The 18,480-nt window shown below is 36.5% G+C and overlaps 1 protein-coding gene across 4 annotated transcripts in view; it reads left to right on the plus strand.

Moving 5' to 3' along the window:
• Positions 1-18,480, plus strand: part of LOC308501040 (putative selection and upkeep of intraepithelial T-cells protein 1 homolog) — a 36,247-nt gene that overhangs the window by 3,511 nt on the left and 14,256 nt on the right. For 2 of the 4 annotated variants that reach the window (XM_081056639.1, XM_081056638.1), the window contains 2 exons: positions 8,023-8,103; positions 17,579-17,926. In XM_081056639.1, coding sequence (XP_080912765.1) covers positions 8,023-8,103; positions 17,579-17,926 — 429 coding nt within the window. Of the gene's footprint in view, positions 1-1,462; positions 1,529-5,976; positions 6,027-7,813; positions 8,104-17,578; positions 17,927-18,480 lie in introns of those variants that run through there. The other 2 variants (XM_081056640.1, XM_081056641.1) reach the window with 2 other exon arrangements.

The following is an 18,480-nucleotide window of genomic DNA, read 5'->3' on the forward strand; positions in this document are numbered from 1 at the left end:
CTTCGTGAACTCATCCTAGAAAAAGTGTTACATACCTTTTTGCTGAATCACTATGTCACCTTCGAAGTCCTCCCCTTGGGAAGCTATGCACCGACGCCAGCGCCTAGTCCACCCTTCAAAGCAATTTTGGAACTCTTTTTCTGGAATGGCCATCAGAGCTGTCATCATATTACCATTGATGTCCTGAATGTCATCAAAATATCTTCCTTCCACTATTTCCTTTATCTTCAGGTAGAGAAAGAAGTCACTGGGGGCCAGATCAGGTGAGTAGGGAGTGTATTCCAATATAGTTATTTGTTTACTGGCTAAAAACTCCCTCACAGACAGTGCCCTGTGAGCTGGTGCATTGTCGTGATGCAAGAGCCATGAATTGCTGGCAAAAAGTTCACGTCGTCTAACTTTTTCACGCAGCTTTTTCAGCACTTCCAAATAGTAAACTTGGTTAACTGTCCAGTTGGAACACGTTCATAATGAATAATCCCTCTGATATCAAAAAAGGTTAGGAACATTGTTGCAACGAGTTGGCGAACGTAATTGTCAGACCTCGCATGTATCATTAGGATATATACGCATGTGCATAAAATACATATGAACATAGATTTATATGTGTATAAGCATACATGCATAAACATGTACAATTCTCTATAAATATATATATTTCCATGCAGGCATGTATAGGCTTACATATACAGCTATATATTTTAATATTTATGTATGTCTATTATCTATATTATATGGGAATTAGGTAGATATATGTGTGTATATACTTAAGTATATGTCATACTTGTATATATTTCTTAAAATTAAAAACTTCATAACTTTACCTTTGTTTCTCTGTGCAGCTCATCTCCCGTCATTCTCTCATATATCTCCCATTCCAGCCACAGTAAACTACTTAAAGTTTCATGAATTTACCATCTTCTCTCATATTATTGCTCCCTCAGCCTGGAAACCTACTCTGATCCTTTTTTTTAACTGGGCTAACTGTTCATTTTGTTTCAAGGTTACTCTCAGTCATTATCACTTCATTGAAGCCTTCCCTGAATTTCGAATCTGAAATTAGTGCTTTTTATTTGTGCTTCCACAGTTCTCTTCCTTTTCTTTCTAAGTACAGGTACAGCATTCAAAATAAATTTCTTTATTACAGCCCTTTTAGTGGGCACAAATTACATGAAATACATAAATTAGATTATGTGTTGCTTCCTTTTAGAGTGAGACAAGTCTTGTCAGGACTTGTGATGTCAGTTCAGTGATGCCAGCTGCAATCACTGAAGTTGAAAAAGCTCCTACCCACAGAGGGAAACTGCCGGTATCCTTGTATTCCCTTCCCAATTTCCTTTGGGAAAGGAACATAAGGATCAGGCTGGCGTCGTCAGGCGGCCAGAGTTGGAGCAGCAGTGACACAGATCCTTGTTAAGTAGTTTGCCTGGTTTCCATCAGACTCTGGCACTGTCAGAACGTTAGCTGACTCATCTGGGACTCCTTCTCTAGAAACAACGGAGAGCTGACTTGGGATCACCAGGCTCAGGTAAGTTTAAGATTTAGGATGCAGTTCTCTCTTCATAGATGGTTATCACTTCTCTTATCCCTTCCTCTTCCTTGTTCTTTCTGGGGGACCTCCTGTCCTTACATTTCTAGGGACTTCAGAGACCCCATGTTTAAAGACTAGTGAGATGGTGTGAACAGAGGTCTCAGTCACCTCTAGGGAAAATCTTTTCTTTGGATAATTTGAGACTCACTCTGCAGTATCGTGTCACAGCAAATGTGGGGCTCAATTTCTGAAGTCTGGTTTGATCAGGAATAAAAAAAATATGATTCTTATGCATGTAATTCCCCAGTCACATCGTATGAGTAATAGTGTGACTAGTCACCATTGCATAATATTCTTTGCAAATTGAATTCTCCTTCTCTAATGTAGCTAGCTGAGATAAACAAAAAAATGGAGAGATAAAGAGAAGTACCCCAGTCTAGTATATTTATGATGAGTTTTGAAAAATATCTGCAAAATTATTGGCTTTTAAAATGTAACATGAATGATTTTTTTAAATTAAATTTATTGGGGTGACAATTGTTAGTAGATTTACATAGATTTCAGGTGTACAATTCTGTATTACATCATCTATAAATCCCATTGTGTGTTCACCACCCAGAGTCAGTTCTCCTTCCATCACCATATATTTGATCCCCCTTACCTTCATCTCCCTCCCCCCACCCCCTTACCCTCTGGTAACCACTAAACTATTGTCTGTGTCTATGAGTTTTTGTTTCTCATTTGTTTGTCTTGTTCTTTTGTTGTTTTCGGTTTATATACCACATATCAGTGAAATCATAGGGTTCTCTGCTTTTTCTGTCTGACTTATTTCACTTAGCATTATACTCTCAAGATCCATCCATGTTGTCACAAATGCTCCTATATCCTCTTTCCTTAACGCCGAATAGTATCATGAATGATTTTTATAAAAAAATATTTTAACTCAGTCACCCTCAACAGGTAAGGAGGGTATATCAAAAACACTTTGGTTTTGCTTAAAATAAAAAGAAAATTGACAGAAAAAGGGTGAGTTAGATACTACTGTTTCTGATAGGAAAATTGCTGTGATAATACTGGTTTTCTCTTTTGTGATCTGACTCACTTGCCTGGCAGGTTGCATGTGATTTGTATGAACTTTTATAGTCCCTTGTTTGGTATATTTGCTTTTTGTTTGAATACTTAATTTTTTAATATTTTGTTACAATATACATAACTTAAAACTTACTATTTCCACAATTTTAGGTGCACATTCAGTGACGTCCCATTCACATTGTCAAGCAACCATCACCACTTAATCATTTGAGTGAGATTAAAATCCATGCAAAGTTTTGAAGGACATCCTATAACAAATTCACTCCTTTTATCCCCTACTTCCAATATCCATGTTGGCTTTCATTCCAATTTCCTTACAAAGTGGTGAGAATGGACACGGAGAGGCAAGGAGAGAGAATCCTGCACAGTCCGCCACCTTTGCTTGTTAGCAAGAGTCTCGGCCACAGCCTAGTCTTGTCCTCCAGCTCGGTGAGAAGTTTGCGTTCTTTCCAAAGGGGAGCCCAGTCCTATGAGCTGCCATATCCTGATGGGTTTGGCCAGATTTCCTGCCTAGGACCTAGACCGTCACAGTAATTCATGTAAAGTTTCTGGGAAAATGGGCACAAGTCATGTTAATAAACATGAAACATAGCTGTAAGAGAACCAGATGGTCACAAAAGTCTAAACAACGTAACTGTAGCTGCCTTCTTGCACTGCTCATTCTGTGTTCCCCTTCCCTTCAATCGGTACCTCAGCTACATGAGGTTCTTAACCTGATAGTGTTCTTCAAATCCTTACTTCTATGGGTCTTATCTTTATTTGAGGTGCTTCAGTTTGGTACTGACCAGGACTATTGGTCCAGACACCTCTCTGGCCCCTGGATTAGTCTCTTCAGCCTTCCAATGGCCCACTTTTCTGATTCTTGGTTCAGTGGTATGAGAAGCCTCAAAGTGGCCAGAGGACAGTCTCAGCTTCCAATTAATCAGATTCATGACTCCATGAGATCCTAGGACCTTCAGACTCATTGAGGTGAAGATTGGAAGATGGGTGGAAAAATTCTTCAAATAGGTTGTAAAGCCACATAGTAAGAGAGTCCCATAACCCCTCCTGGCTTTCCATCAGGTGCATTCTGCACAGTTGGCTAGCCACGAGTTCCAGGCACATCTTACATGTCGTAGGGCGTCCTCTATTGCACGGGGTGTTAGCTCCTGTCTGGTGCCCCACCTGATCCTTTACCAGGTGCTGTCAGGTCAGCTGGATCTGGATCATGGGCACTTGGTAAGACTAGTGCAATTCTTGGTCTTGAGCCCACTGCTGCGCTTCCTTTGCTGTAAAATGACTCTCCGGCCAAAGGCAACGCTGTGTGAGATACCATGGGGATGAATAAGGCATTTTATCTGTATACGCATAGTTGTGCATAAAGAAATACTGCTTACAGGCCAGTCAGATCCAATGGTAGATGAAGTGTCTATTACTGTGAGGACAAATTAATGTCTCCTTTATGATAGATGCCACCCGCTAACCGGCCAGTCCCCTGAGAAGGTAAAGCTGAACATTCAGCAGAGGTGATAGACACTCATTCTGACTGCAAGGAAATGCATGTTGTTGATCCCATGCATAGCCTTGTCCATGTGTGCCCAAGCGTCCTTGTCCCATGTCTCAGGATACCAGGAAGCCCTCCAGTGCCCTTAACTTAATCAACTTTGTGAGGTCGAACATTTAGTTGTTGCTCACACTCTGCAGCCCTTAAAGTTAGACCTTGTATTCGTCCTCATCCACATCTCTTACGCCTAAGAAGAAGATAGGGATTTTTTCAGAGTTTCAAGGGAGACCTCATAGTTCTTCACAGATATTCTCCATTGTTATTCATAGCTTTTAATTTCCCCTTTTCCTTTTGTTTGTCTTCTTGAGCGATCAGAAGAAGGTAGAGGACTCCACAATCTTTATAATTACTATTTTTGCTCTAGGGACCAAGCGATCTGTTTTTCTTTCCTATGCCCTGCTCCCAACTGTGCCCTGCTCCAACTTGATCCCATATGAGCTACCATATCCTGATGGGTTGGGCCAGATTTCCCGCCTGGGACCTAGACCAATATTGGCAATTTAAACAAATTTGGTCCATGGCTTGCTGTATACATCACCTTGGCTCATTTCCTGCCAGCAAGGAGGTCAGCTGTGCCATCACCTTGGCTCATTTTCTGCCAGCAAGGAGGTCAGCTGTGCCCTCCTCAAATACATGAGCACCCCAATTTCGGAATCACATTTTGAGGGTCTCTCTCTCTGGGAACCACTTTCAGTAGCAATTCCTGTGTCAGCCAGGGTTCTAGCCAGAAACAGATGACAAAATCAAGTTTGAGGAGCATTAAATAAAGAGATGATTTACAATGTGTGAGCAAGGTGTAGAAAATGCCTGCGTAGTAGTGCAGTACCCTGGAGCTGAAACAGGGGTTGTGACCATAGCTAGGCCTGAAGGAGCAGTGGCTGGAAGCACTAATTAAAACCTGAGGACAGAGAGGCGCTTTTTTAAAATGGAAATTATGACTTTTGACCTGATATACAGCTCAACACAGCAAACCAGAAAGAAGGGATCTGAGAGAAAAAAATACTCCAATCTCACTCTCTTTCACTGCCACAATCTCCTACATATTATTCATATTTACTAAACTTGACCAGATAGCAAATGGGAGTCAATTACTGTAATTCTTATAGTCAGCTTTCTGGGAAACAGAGCCAAGCAGAGCAGAACGGAGATTGGATCAGGACGAGTGGATAGCAGATGTACGCTAGACACACTGCAGGATTCCATAACATAATTTGGGATGAGAAGATATAATTCCTGTACTTAAAGACTTCAAAAATTTAATGGTGAAGTCATGTATTTTAATAACTGTTAACAGAATATGATGTGTATAAAAGTCAACATAATAAATAAAAAGAATTGCATAGAAACCTATAATTTGACCTATTCAAAGCACAATTGCTTTTCCCCCACTTCCTGTCAAGACTAATGACAATTTATCCACAAAAATCACACATCCTGGAAACCCAGGAAACCTATAAAAATACATCTCTCTGTTCCCTACATTCAGAGACTCATTGAGCCCTAGCAGTTGAATAATCATTGTGTCTCTTATATCCTGATCTTTCATTCCTTACCCAACTTCTCCCACTTGGACTGACCGATTTGTTGCAGCTTTCCATGTGGTATTCCTTCTCTGGCCATTTCCTGGTCTCCAGAATCACGTTTCAAAATGTAAATCTGGATATACTGTGCCACCATTTAAAACTCTTCCTTAATAGCCAGAGATAGCATTTCTTGAGCACTTGTTATGGTCCACTTTTTAATCTGAATATTCAACTAATTTCACCTTGTATTGGAATGTGTACTTGTGTTATCTGTGTTTTCCAAATAGCAAACTGAGGCAAGGAGAGGTTACATCAATAACCTGAGGCCACACAACTGGTAAGTAGCAGAGCCAGGATTTGAGTCTGGTTCCAAAGCCCTTACTTTTCATCACTCTAAAGCACTAAATTTTGTGTTCATGGTATCTCCCCTGCCAGGTAAGTATTAAAGCACTAAATTTCAATAATACTAGAAATGATAGGGAAACAAATACGTTATAGTTCTTATATACTTTATGATGCTTATACTTTACCATAGTACTTATTAGGCACTACTAACCTGACCACTTCAGATATAATAATTCCATTACTTTTAATAATAAATATTGAGCAAGAAATTATAATCCCCTATTTACAGATGAAAAAACAGAATTGTGGAGAGGTTTGGTAACTATCCTAAACTCACGTAACTAAATAGTACAGCCAGGATTTAAACAGAAGCAGCATAATTCCAGAACCTTGATTGAACCACCATGCATACCACCTCTCAGCCTCTTCGGCCTAGAAAACAGGGTAAATTCAATACCTGGCCATATGAATCACTTCACCGTCAGCTCTCTGCCTTACTCTTGAATCTTACTACACATGTGTTTTCCTCGATTCCCCTTGCTCAGTGATGAATCTGATGTGTGTCCTCATTGCCTTTATACTTTATGAGAAAGCCTCCTCATTCCTCAAAATGTAGACACCACCTCACTAGTAAAGTCTTCATGGATGTTCTTGTTGCCATGAGGCTGCCGAGTGACTCGCTCTCTCCAAGGTCCTAAGAGTGCCCCACATCTATAGCGTGGCATTTTCACATTATGTAACTACTCACCTATCTGTCCACCTCACCACAACTCTAGCACCTTCTAAATTTTTTTTTTTTTTGAAGGAGGAAAGGATGATGATCACATCTCTGTGCTGAGTCAAACGCCAAACCGTTGCAGAACTGACAAAAAGCCTTCTTCACATTTGACTGTGAAAGACAATTTCATTCTTCCCTAGTTTTTACTGGCCATATGGGTCAATTGATCTGTGTCTAACTGTAGACTCTCCAGGAACAGAAACTTCAGAGGGATTATGACTAGGAAAGGGGAGAAAGTCATGCTCCCTTTTAAAATGGCCCCTCGGTTCATCTCTTCCCCAAAATAAGGATAAATCTCTGTCTTTAAACTTTCCTGTGTAACTGAATGTAATTAACTGTGGCATATGCTTGGACTACTGAGGCTTTGGAGGTTGGGGCCTATTTCCCAGGTTTGCTGCCACTTCCCCTGGGGAAGCAGCTCAGGAGTTTACAGACCAAAAGAGAAAGCCCTCTAGCCTGGAGGAAGCAATCCTTAAATGGGAATGAAGCCTGTGGCTACACTTGTTCATGATAATGGACATTCTTAAGAGTAGGGTTGACAGATTTAGCATATAAAAATCACAGGATGCCAAATATTGCATCGGAAATACATATACTAGAAAATTATTCACATGTGTGGACAAAAAAAGGGTTTCTATGGAAAGTAATCTCACAGGGTAATCTGATCATAAATTCCTACCTAGGCAGGTCATGGTGGGGAGTCATGCCCCAGGCATATGACTTCTTTAGTAAAAGGTTTATCTTTGCCTTAGGCAAGCCCTGTCCATTGTTTCTGTACACCCATGTTAACACACCTTTGAAATAAGCTGTAACCACCCTCAAGAGAGCACATACTTTTGTTAACTATCCTGTAGTCCAGTTCTCGCCCTGCTTTCTCTCACCTTCATGTAATCTTTCTTACATTCTCTCCTTGATTCTAAATATATAAAAGAAGTTGCAAAACTGTTCTTCTCTGGAGCATTTGAGATCTTGCTCCCTGACATATGTAGTCACTTTGAAATAAATTTATAAAAGTTCTCTACAGATTTGGATGTTCTTACATCGACAACTGTTTATTTGTTATTCAAATTTAACTGGAAATCTTACACTTTATTTGGCAACACTACTTGAGAGTTCATTACTGCAGAAAACAGATGTGGAAATATGTGATTTCTAGAACTGCTTACTCCTGTTATCACTGTTTCTGAACCCGCCTCACTTGTTCTCACAGGTGTAATGAAAACTACAGGACGATCTTTCACCAGATATTTTGTTATCCTGTTCCTCCTTCAGATGACAGCACCAAGGGCAGGTATGACCCTCTCCTACCTTTTATGAGTCATGGCAACATCAAGTATGCCTAAAAAGGCAAGGCCCAAACAAAAGGGTCAAGGTCTTCTGGCCACTGTTCTTCAAGTGTAATTCATACATATGTAATGAGGATGTGTACAATAAGATCCATTTTATGGTTGGGAAAAATTAATTAATTCGAATCAACAAGTCTTTATCATGTACATGGATTTGTTTTCGGTTCCAAGGAAAAGAGACAAATTGAGAAGACCTAACACTTGCCCTTGAGAATCCAATATTCATATTGAGGAGACATGATTTATTTATGTATTACTTACACAGTGAGGAAATGGTCCAAGGTATGGATCCATATTAGAATCCATGTGCGTTATCAGTACACATGGAGGAAGATTGGACTAGGCCTGGTGGGAGATTGACAGGTGAAATTAGCATTTGTAAGGGGGTCTATGCAAAGCAGAAATAAATATAACTTATGTAGAGATAAATAGAAGAAAAGCCTGCGACAACAAATGGCATAAAAGATAAAATTTTCTAGCAAAAGGTGCTTGCTAAATGGCAGAAATCCTACTGATGCATATTTACTTAGCGTCTAGTCTTTCGCTAGTAAAAATAATGCTGCCACAAACATTTTGCACATATGTTTTGAGCATACCTGTGAGTACATAGGCAGGAAATAGTCCTATGAGTAGAACTGCTGGTCAAGGTTATGTGCTATTTTATTATAATATTGAAAATGTTGTTCTGAAATACTTAGTAACATAAGTTTTCACCAAAAGCACATGTCAATTTGTCAGGTAGTGTCACTATTTCAGATATTATAGGTATCAGAGCTTTTTATCTTTCCAAAGGTATAGATGAAAAGTTAATCTCATAGTAATTATATTTTACCTTTTTGAAATGAGTGAAATTGAGTATCTTTCAAAAAAGTTGTATTTCTTTTTCTCTGACCTGCCTGCATATGTCCTTTCCCCTAGTCTCCTTTGCACTGTCAATCTTTCTTTTGTTGGTTTTTAAGAAGTCTTCAATATTAGGAATTAATTTTTGATCTGTTATACCTGTTTCACATATATCTGACCAGTTTATAGCTCAATTCATCAACTTCTTAATTATATTTTTGATATGCAGAGGCTTTTTTGTCTTGACTTTTTATTTTACTTTGTGGATTTAAAGTTCACCCCTCACCCCCGCCAAGTTCTCCTTTTTCTCTTCATTGAATTTCTAAATTTTACTAGACTTTATTTTCTAGAGAAGTTTTAGATTTACAGAAAAGTTGTGCAGAAAGTAAATAAAGTTTCCACATAACCTCATTCTCTCTTCCTCTCCCCTCTCCCAATTTCCCCTATTATTAACATCTTACATTAGTGTGGTACACTTATCACAATCAATGAACCAATATTGATAAATTATTATTAACAAAGTCCAAGTTTACATTAGGGTTCACAGTTTGTGTTGCACAGTTCTCTGGATTTTAGCAAAATGTTGTGTAAATGAGCCCAAGTGACTGCTGTATATTGGCCCCATGTTGTTTACTTCTTTAAAGCAGCCTGAGATCCATTAGCTCAAAAGCCTGCTAGCACCAAATTCAATTTTTCACACATCCAATTTTTAAATATATCACAAATAAACATATTTGTAGCTATTTAATGACTATCTGGTTTGTATTCTGTATGAAACTGCACTCAACATCTGCTAGCCATAGATAAGATAAACCCGGTAGCTATAAAGACCCCAAGCCACTGTTTCCCTTCGGAGCTCTCAACTTTCCACCATGCTGTGGAGTGACACTGTAGACTCACACGACTCCTCTGCAGCCTGTCTCTCCCCTGGGAGTTCCCTTGCCTTACTTCCTCCCTTCTGGGTTGGGTTCCCAGGGCCTATACAGGGTCTCATGCTGGGAAGGCTGCCATCTGTGCAACCCTGTCAAGTGCTGCTCCAATAAAAGCTTATTGTGTGCTACTGCCACCTTGTGGTCGTATCCTTTTCCTTTATCAGCCCTGAAATCCTCAAATTTACCAAATAAATGCAAAATGTTACATACAGAGGGTGCCAAAAAATAGTATTCATATTTTAAGAAGGGAAAACTATATTAAAATTGTAATGTTCAATATATACTGATAACAAAAGATGAATACAAGTCACGTTTGACTTCTGCAATTACAAGAGGTGCTCAAAGTGGTTACCATCAGTGTCCAGACACTTCTGAGTATGGTGAAGTACTGCTTGAGCAAAGTGTCCACTCATATATATTTTTTGGCACCCCCAATATGCACCATTACAGTATCATAAAGAATTATTTTACCACTCTAAAAATTCCTATGCTCCACTTATCCATCTCTCCCTTCCCGAAGCCACGGCAAACACTGCTCTCTTCACTCTCTCCATATTTTTGCTGGACTTTTTTACTTAGCAATATGCAATTTAAGGTTCTTCCATGTCTTTTACCTTTTTGAAAATTTTAAAAAATTAATTTATTTTCCACTTAGCGTTGACATACAATATTATATTAGTTCCAGGTGTCCAACATAGTGACTAGACGTTTATATACCTTACAAAGTGATCATCCCAATAAGTCTAGTACCCATCTGATACCATACATAATTATCACAATATTATTGACTATATTCTCTATGATGTACTTTACATCCCCATGACTGTTTTTATAACTGGCAATTTGTACATCTAAATGCCTTCCTCTTTTTCAACCATCTCCCCAACCCCCCATCTGGCAACCATCAAACGTTCTTTGTATCTATGAGTCTGTTATGTTCTGTTTACTCATTTATTCTGTTCTTTAGATTCCACATATAAGTTAAATCATATGGTATTTATCTTTCTCTGTCTGACTTATTTCACTTAACATAATACCCGCTAGGTCAGGAGTGTCCAAACTTTTTTCAACGTTTTTCACCAAGGGCCACATGCGGTAAGATACACAAACAGCTGGGCCACTCACTCGAGGTGAAGTACGTGTTGCCTCACCTGGTTTATTTAAGTAAACTAAATATATTTTTGGAATTTGCTGCGGGCCAATTAAAAATGGATTGCGGGGCTGCAGTTGGCCCGCGGGCTGCAGTTTGGACACCCCTGCTCTAGGTCCATCTATGTTGTCACAAATGGTAAGATTTCATTCTTTTTATGGCTGAGTAATATTCCAGTGTATATATGTACCATTTTTTCTTTATCCATGTGTCTATCAATGAACACTTAGGTTGCTTCCATATCTTGGCTATTGTAAATAATGCTGCAATGAACATAAGGGTGCATATGTCTTTTTGAATTAGTGTTTTGGATTTCTTTGGATAAATACCCAGAAGTGGAATTGCTGGGTCATATGGTAGTTCTATTTTTAATGTTTTGAGGACCCCCCCAATACTGTTTTCCATAGTGGCTGCACCAATTTACAATCCCACCAACAGTGCACAAGGGTTCCCTTTGCTCTACATCTTCACCAACACTTGTTTGTTGATTTATTGACGATGGCCATTCTGACAGGTGTGACGTGATATCTCATTGCGGTTTTGATTTGCATCTCCCTGATAATTAGTGATGTTGAGGATCTTTTCATATCTATTGGCCATCTTGGAGATATGTCCTCTTTGGAGAAATGTCTTTTCAGGTCTTTTGCCCATTTTTTAATCGGGTTGTTTGGGGTTTTTTGTTTGTTTGTTTGTTTGTTTGTTTGTTTGGTGTTAAGTTGTATGGGTTCTTCATATATTTTGGATAGTAACGTATTATCAGATGTATCATTGATTTCATATAGTCACATTTGTTTATTTTTTTATTTTTTTTCCCTTGCTCAAGGAAACATATCCAAATATGTATGCTAAGAGTGATGTCAGAGAATTTATAGCCTATGTTTTCTTCTAGGAATCTTATGTTTTCAGGTCTTACATTTAAGACTTTAATCCATTTTGAATTTATTTTTGTATATGGTGTAAGAAAGTGGTCCAACTGAATTTTTTTTAATGTACCTATCCAGTTTTTCCAATACCATTTATTGAAGAGACTGTCTTTACCACGTTGCATATTCTTGCCTTCTGTGTCATAGATTAATTTACACCTGGGCGTGGGTTTATTTCTGGGCTCTCTATTCTGTTCCATTGACTTATGTGTCTGTTTCTATGCCAGTACTATGCTGTTTTGATTACTATAGTCTTGTAGTATAGTTTGATATCAGGCAGCTTGATACCTCCAATTTTGTTCTTCTTTTTCAAGATTGCTTTGGCTATTTGGGGTCTTTTGTGGTTCCATATAAATTTTAAGATTATGTGTTCTAGTTCTATGGGAAATGCCTTTGGTATTTTGATAGTGATTGCATTGAATCTGTAGATATCTTTGGATAGCATGGATATATTAACAATGTTAATTCTACCTATCCATGAACATGGTAGAGTCTTCCATTTATTTATATGTTCTCCAATTTCTTTCTTCAATATCTTATAGTTTTTCTGAGTACAGGTCTTTTACCTCCTTGCTTAAATTATTCCAAGGTATTTTATTCTTTTTGATGCTGTTGTAAATGGGATTGCTTTCTTAATTTCTTTCTTTGATAGTTCATTATTGGTATACAAAAATGCAACCACTTTCTGAATATTAATTTTGTATCTTGCTACTTTATTGAATTCATTAGTTTTAATAGATTTTTGGTGGAATCTTTAGCGTTCTCTCTATATAGTATTATAGCTGCAAATAATGACAATTTTACTTCTTTTTTTCCAATTTGGATGCCTTTTATTTCTTCTTCTTGTCTGATTGCTGTGGCTAGGACTTCCAACATACAGAGGGTGCCAAAAAAGTGTATATACGTTTTAATAAAGGAAAACTATATTAAAATTGTAATAGTCAGTATTTACCGATAACAAAAGATGAATACAAGTCACGTTTGACTTCTGCAATTACAAGAGGTGCTCAAAGTGGTTACCATCAGTGTCCAGACACTTCTGATTATGATGAACTACTGCTTGAGAAATGCTGACCAAAGTGTCCACTTATATACATTATTTTGGCCCCCAAGTATTTTGAATAAAAGTGGTGAAAATATACATCCTTGTCTTATTCCTGGTCTTAAAGAAAAAGCTTTTAGCTTTTCATCATTAAGTATGATGTTAGCTGTGGGTTTGTTGTATATGGCCTTTATTATGCTGAGGTATTATTCCCACTTTACTAAGAGTTATTTTTTTAAATCATAAATGGATGCTGGATTTTGTCAAATGCTTTTTCTGCATCTATTGATATGATTGTATGATTTTTTTGAAGGAAAAGCATAATAGTATTTTATTTTATATTTTGTAGGCATTTGTTGTTTTAATATCACTTCACATCTGTCAGAATGACCATCGCCAATAAATCAACAAATAACAAGTGTTGGCAAGAACGTGGAGAAAAAGAAACACTTTGTGCACTTTTGCTGGAATTGCAAATTGATATAACCACTATGGAAAACAGTATGGAGTTTCCTCAAAAAGATTAAAAATAGAACTACCTCATGACCCAGCAATAAATACCACTCTTAGGTGTTTATCCAAAGAAATCCAAAATATTAATTCAAAAAGATAAATGCACCCCTATGTTTACTGCAATACTATTAATAATAACCATGATATGGAAACAACCAAAATACCCATTGATAGACAATTGGATAAAGAAATTGTGGTATATATATATATATATATATATATATATATATATATATATATATATATATATAAAACGGAGTATTGCTCTGCCATAAAAAAAGAATGAAATCTTACTATTTGCAACAATATGGATGGACGTAGAGAGTATTATGCTAAGTGAAATAAGTCATACTGAGAAAGACAAATACTATATGATCTCACTTATATTTGGAATCTAAAGAACAGATAACAAATGAATCGTCATATAATTTTTTTTTTAGTCTCTTTGTTTTTATCCTTCATTTTGTTTATGTGATGTGTCATGTTAATTGATTTGCAGATGTTGAACGAAACTTACATCTCAGGAATAAATTCCACTTGATCACTGTATGATCTTTTAAATGTGAATTCAGACTACTAATATTTTGTTGAGGATTTTTGCATCTATGTTTATCACGGATATTGGCCTACTATTTTCTTTGTTATAGTCTCTTTGTTTTTGGCATCAGGGTAATGATGCTAGCCTTATAAAATGAATTTGGTGGTCTTCCTTCCTCTTCAATTTTTTGGAATAGTTTGAGAAAGACAGGTATAAATTATTCTTTGACTATTTGGTAAAATTCACCTGTGAAGCCATCTGGTCCAATACTTTTGTTTGTTGGCAATTTTTGATTAGTGATTCAATTTGTGAGCCATTATTAGTTCCTTCACATTTGCTGTTTCTTCTTGAGTTGCCAATATCTTGGCAGATTGTATTATTCTAAGTATTTATCCATTTCTTCCAGGTTGTCCAATTTGTTGGCATGTAATTGCTCATAGTATTTTTCTTATAATCCTTTGTATAATATTTCTGTGGTGTCTGTTGTCACTTCTATTTCATTTCTGATTTTATTTATTTGGACCCTCTCTCTTTTATTTGTATTGATCAGCCTGGCTAAAGGTTTATCAATTTTGTTTATCTTTTCAAAAAAAAACAGCTCTTGGTTTCATTGATCTCGTCTATTATTATTTTTAGACTGTTGTTTTCACTCTGAACTTATTTTTTTCTTCTACTTACTTTGTTGCAAATGGTAAGATTTCATCATTTTGTGGCATATAATCATTCATATGATCTTTCTTTTATTCTGTTCTTTAGATTCCAAATATAAGTGCGATAATATGGTAATTGTCTTTCTCAGTCTGACTTATTTCGTTTTGCATAATACTCTCCATTGTATATATGTACCACAATTTCTTTATCCAGTCGTCTATTGATGGATATTTTGATTGTTTCCATATCTTGGCTATTGTGAATAGTGTTGCAGTAAACATAGGAGTACATGTATCTTTTCAAATTAGCATTTTAGATTTCTTTGGATAAATACCCAGGAGGGGTGTTTATTGCTGGGTCATAAAGTAGTTCTATTTTTAATTTTTGGAGGAACCTCCATACTGTTTTCCATAGTGGCTGCACCAGTTTGCAATCCCAGAGAGGTAGCATTTTTCTCAACAACAGTAGTGGAAACTGTGTTTTCAGATTTTTTAATGGAAATAATTTGATGAACTACCACTCAAGTGCAAAATTAAGCTGTTTTCAGGAAAACAAAGAATTCATCCTCAATAAAGATTAAAATTGATATAATCTCAAAAAAAGTAATTATGAACGATCACTACAAAATTGTTGTTCTATTAGCTAGCAATGTTAGTGAAGTGGACAGTTTTATGTAAAACCGAAAAAAGAATGTTTGCAAAATTGTGCTAAAAATATAGAAAACCATTCTATATCAATGGTCATTTGAGTTACAAAAAGGGAGAAAAACATCTTATCAAAGAACTATTCCAAAACAAGCTTACTCCTTTCAAAATTTTAGAGTTAATTTCCATGTTTTGTGAGGAACTCAAGAGGATAAAGAAAAATAGGATTTTAAATAATGTAACAATGACCATAGAATCCTGATATCACAATCTGACAAAGGAATCTTAAAAAAAAAATAGATAAATTTCATTTATGGGTATAAATTTAAAGCTGTAAATAAAATATTAAATCAAATTCAGCTACTTGTTTAAAGTAACATTTAACAATTCTTACATTATACTGATCTCCAAATTACTAAATTTTATTGTTATCAAAATTGTAATATAATACTTTATATCAATAATCTTAATCAGAAAAAAATGGTTCAGTTTATAGTACAAATTTTGGATGTGTTGTAACATCCATTATATTTTCTCCTCTTTGTCTCCTCCTTCTTTATTTTATTATAACTTCATCTGTACTTTATGTATTGTTCTTCTCTTCTTCCACAGTTGTCAATCCTTTAGCCTTTACTCATCCACATTAATTTGTGTCAACTTGTCAATTTTTATGAAAAAAAAACTGTTGAGATATTGGAACTATACTAAAATTATACATTATTGGGGATGGGAGATTTGAAACTTTTAAGAGATTGATTCTTCCCATTCATGAACATGATATATAATTTTTTATTTATTTCATATTTATAAGTTTAGAATATTGCATCGCATATTGTAAGTTTCTAATATGTTTTAGCAATTATTACTATTATAATATTAGCAGTATCTGAACTTAAATTTCTTCCCTACTGTGTTATTAAATGAGTTGTGTCCAAATGTAAACAACATTTTTCTGGTATGCAAATTCTCTGGCATGTGACACTTTTATTTTATTTAAATAATTCTGTATTCAGTCTTCCCATATGAATTTATACTGCTGCATATGTGAAATACAAAGAAATCAACTTAAAATGCACTCATGAATTAATGAACATTCATTAGTTCCATATCTCATAAAGGTTTAATATACATCCAAGTCTTATTTTCTCTTTCAATGAGTTGTATGGCATGTAGCTTTCTGCTGTAGGGGACAAAAAGCTAAGAAACTCATTTGGAAGAGATAAATCGTAACTTAGTATATACTTTTACCCTTCTAATCCAAGGTTAGAATCCCCCACCCAAAGTGTGAGAGAACATAGTCTAAATGGTGCAGAATGCTCCCCACAATGAAATTTTATATAGTCTGTTAGGGTGAGGTATAATCCTTTGAGGGATACAGAGACAACATCTTTTTATAAAAGCCCTATCCAGAGAGCAATTTTTGAGTTCTAAAGGGATGAGAAGAGAAATCTGTCAGGAGCTAATGTCAGTGTGGATTTCTGCAGTTTAAGCAAGAATAGTTGGTAGTTGGCTTGAGGCTAATAGAAAGAACAAGAATAATGATTACAAATTATTTTTGGAGAAAGCTTTAATTGCCTGTGCAAATCAGTCAGCCTACATTATTTGATTGAGCACTTTGTGAGTGCAGAGTCCTTTGTTAAGAATGGAGCCTGGTGGCATACCCCTTTTAACCGGTCTGTTTTTCTAGTTTTTTGAAAATTTCATTTTGAGCTTATTTAAAAAGAGTCAAAGAAAAGGGAAATATTAGGAGCCTCTGGCTAGATATTAAAATAGTAAGGCTGTCCTATAGGTGGTATTTGTAGGGGATGTTAAGAACACATTGATACCTAGATAGATAGGAACACAGATTATCCTTAATGAGTCAAGTTAGAAAATGAATGTGGCATTATTAGAAACAGAAATATATGTACGTCTGTGTATGTGTGTGTAATATACATGTATGTATATATGTTGTATGTGTGTGTGTATATATATATTATATACATGTACATATATATGTACATACATATATATGTATTTATACAATATATAAATGTGGCAGAATGGCCTCCAACACCTCACTGAAACATGTAGAAGGCTGCATGTGCGTGTGTGTGCGTGTGTGTGTGCGTGTGTGTATGTTATATTAAAATACAAGGCAGGACCTGGCTCATTCTCTCACTATTTGGTTACCATCTCCCTTCCTAGAACAGTTCACAGTGACTGGCTCACAGGGGCCAATCTTGGCTCGATTGGGTGGAGTAGTTGAGCTCAGCTGCCAGCTGTCCCCACCACAAAATGCAGAACACATGGAGGTACGCTGGTTCCGGAACCGCTACACAAAACCTGTTTACCTGTATAAAAATGGTAAAGACCTACATGGAGAAACTATCTCCAAGTACGTGGAGCGGACAGAGCTCCTGAAAGAAGCTATCGGAGAGGGTAAAGTGACCCTCAGGATCTTTAATGTCAGTGTTGATGATGATGGACAGTACCACTGCTTCTTCAAAGATGGTGATTTCTATGATGAAGCCATCACAGAAGTGAAAGTCACAGGTAAGGATGGATCTTCAAAGGGATTCTCAACCCATCTGAGGCTGAATATTAGGAAAATTCTCAGTGTTTCTGACCATTTTCATATTACATGGTTTGCTAAGCAAGTTCAAATTCATGCATTTAATCTTTGAACTGAGAAGAGTGTAGTATTAAGAATGCAAATTATATCTGTACACATTACCTTTATCAGCAAGAACTGTTTTCCCATGTTCACATAAACTGTAAGACCTGAAGAGTATCAACAGAATCATTTCAGGATTTATTACTATCCTTTTAATTATTTCTGACCACACTTTAATGAAACCTGACTCTATAAACTACCCAAATTACAATAGTCTCCGCAATGATAATTCTTATTCCCATTTTTCCCTCACTCAATTCACTGACTACTTAGTTCCAGATTGATTTTCTTAAATCTATTTCCCAAAGCCTTATCTACAATCTCCAGTGTCCTCCAATATATCTGACATATATGTGCGGTATGCAGATATGTAGTATTTAAGCCAATCACCTCACCCTTGAAATATTCTGAATGACAAAGACGTGTGGGGAGA

Source organism: Rhinolophus hipposideros (genome assembly GCF_964194185.1).
Source record: "Rhinolophus hipposideros genome assembly, chromosome: 8".
Taxonomy (NCBI): domain Eukaryota; kingdom Metazoa; phylum Chordata; class Mammalia; order Chiroptera; family Rhinolophidae; genus Rhinolophus; species Rhinolophus hipposideros.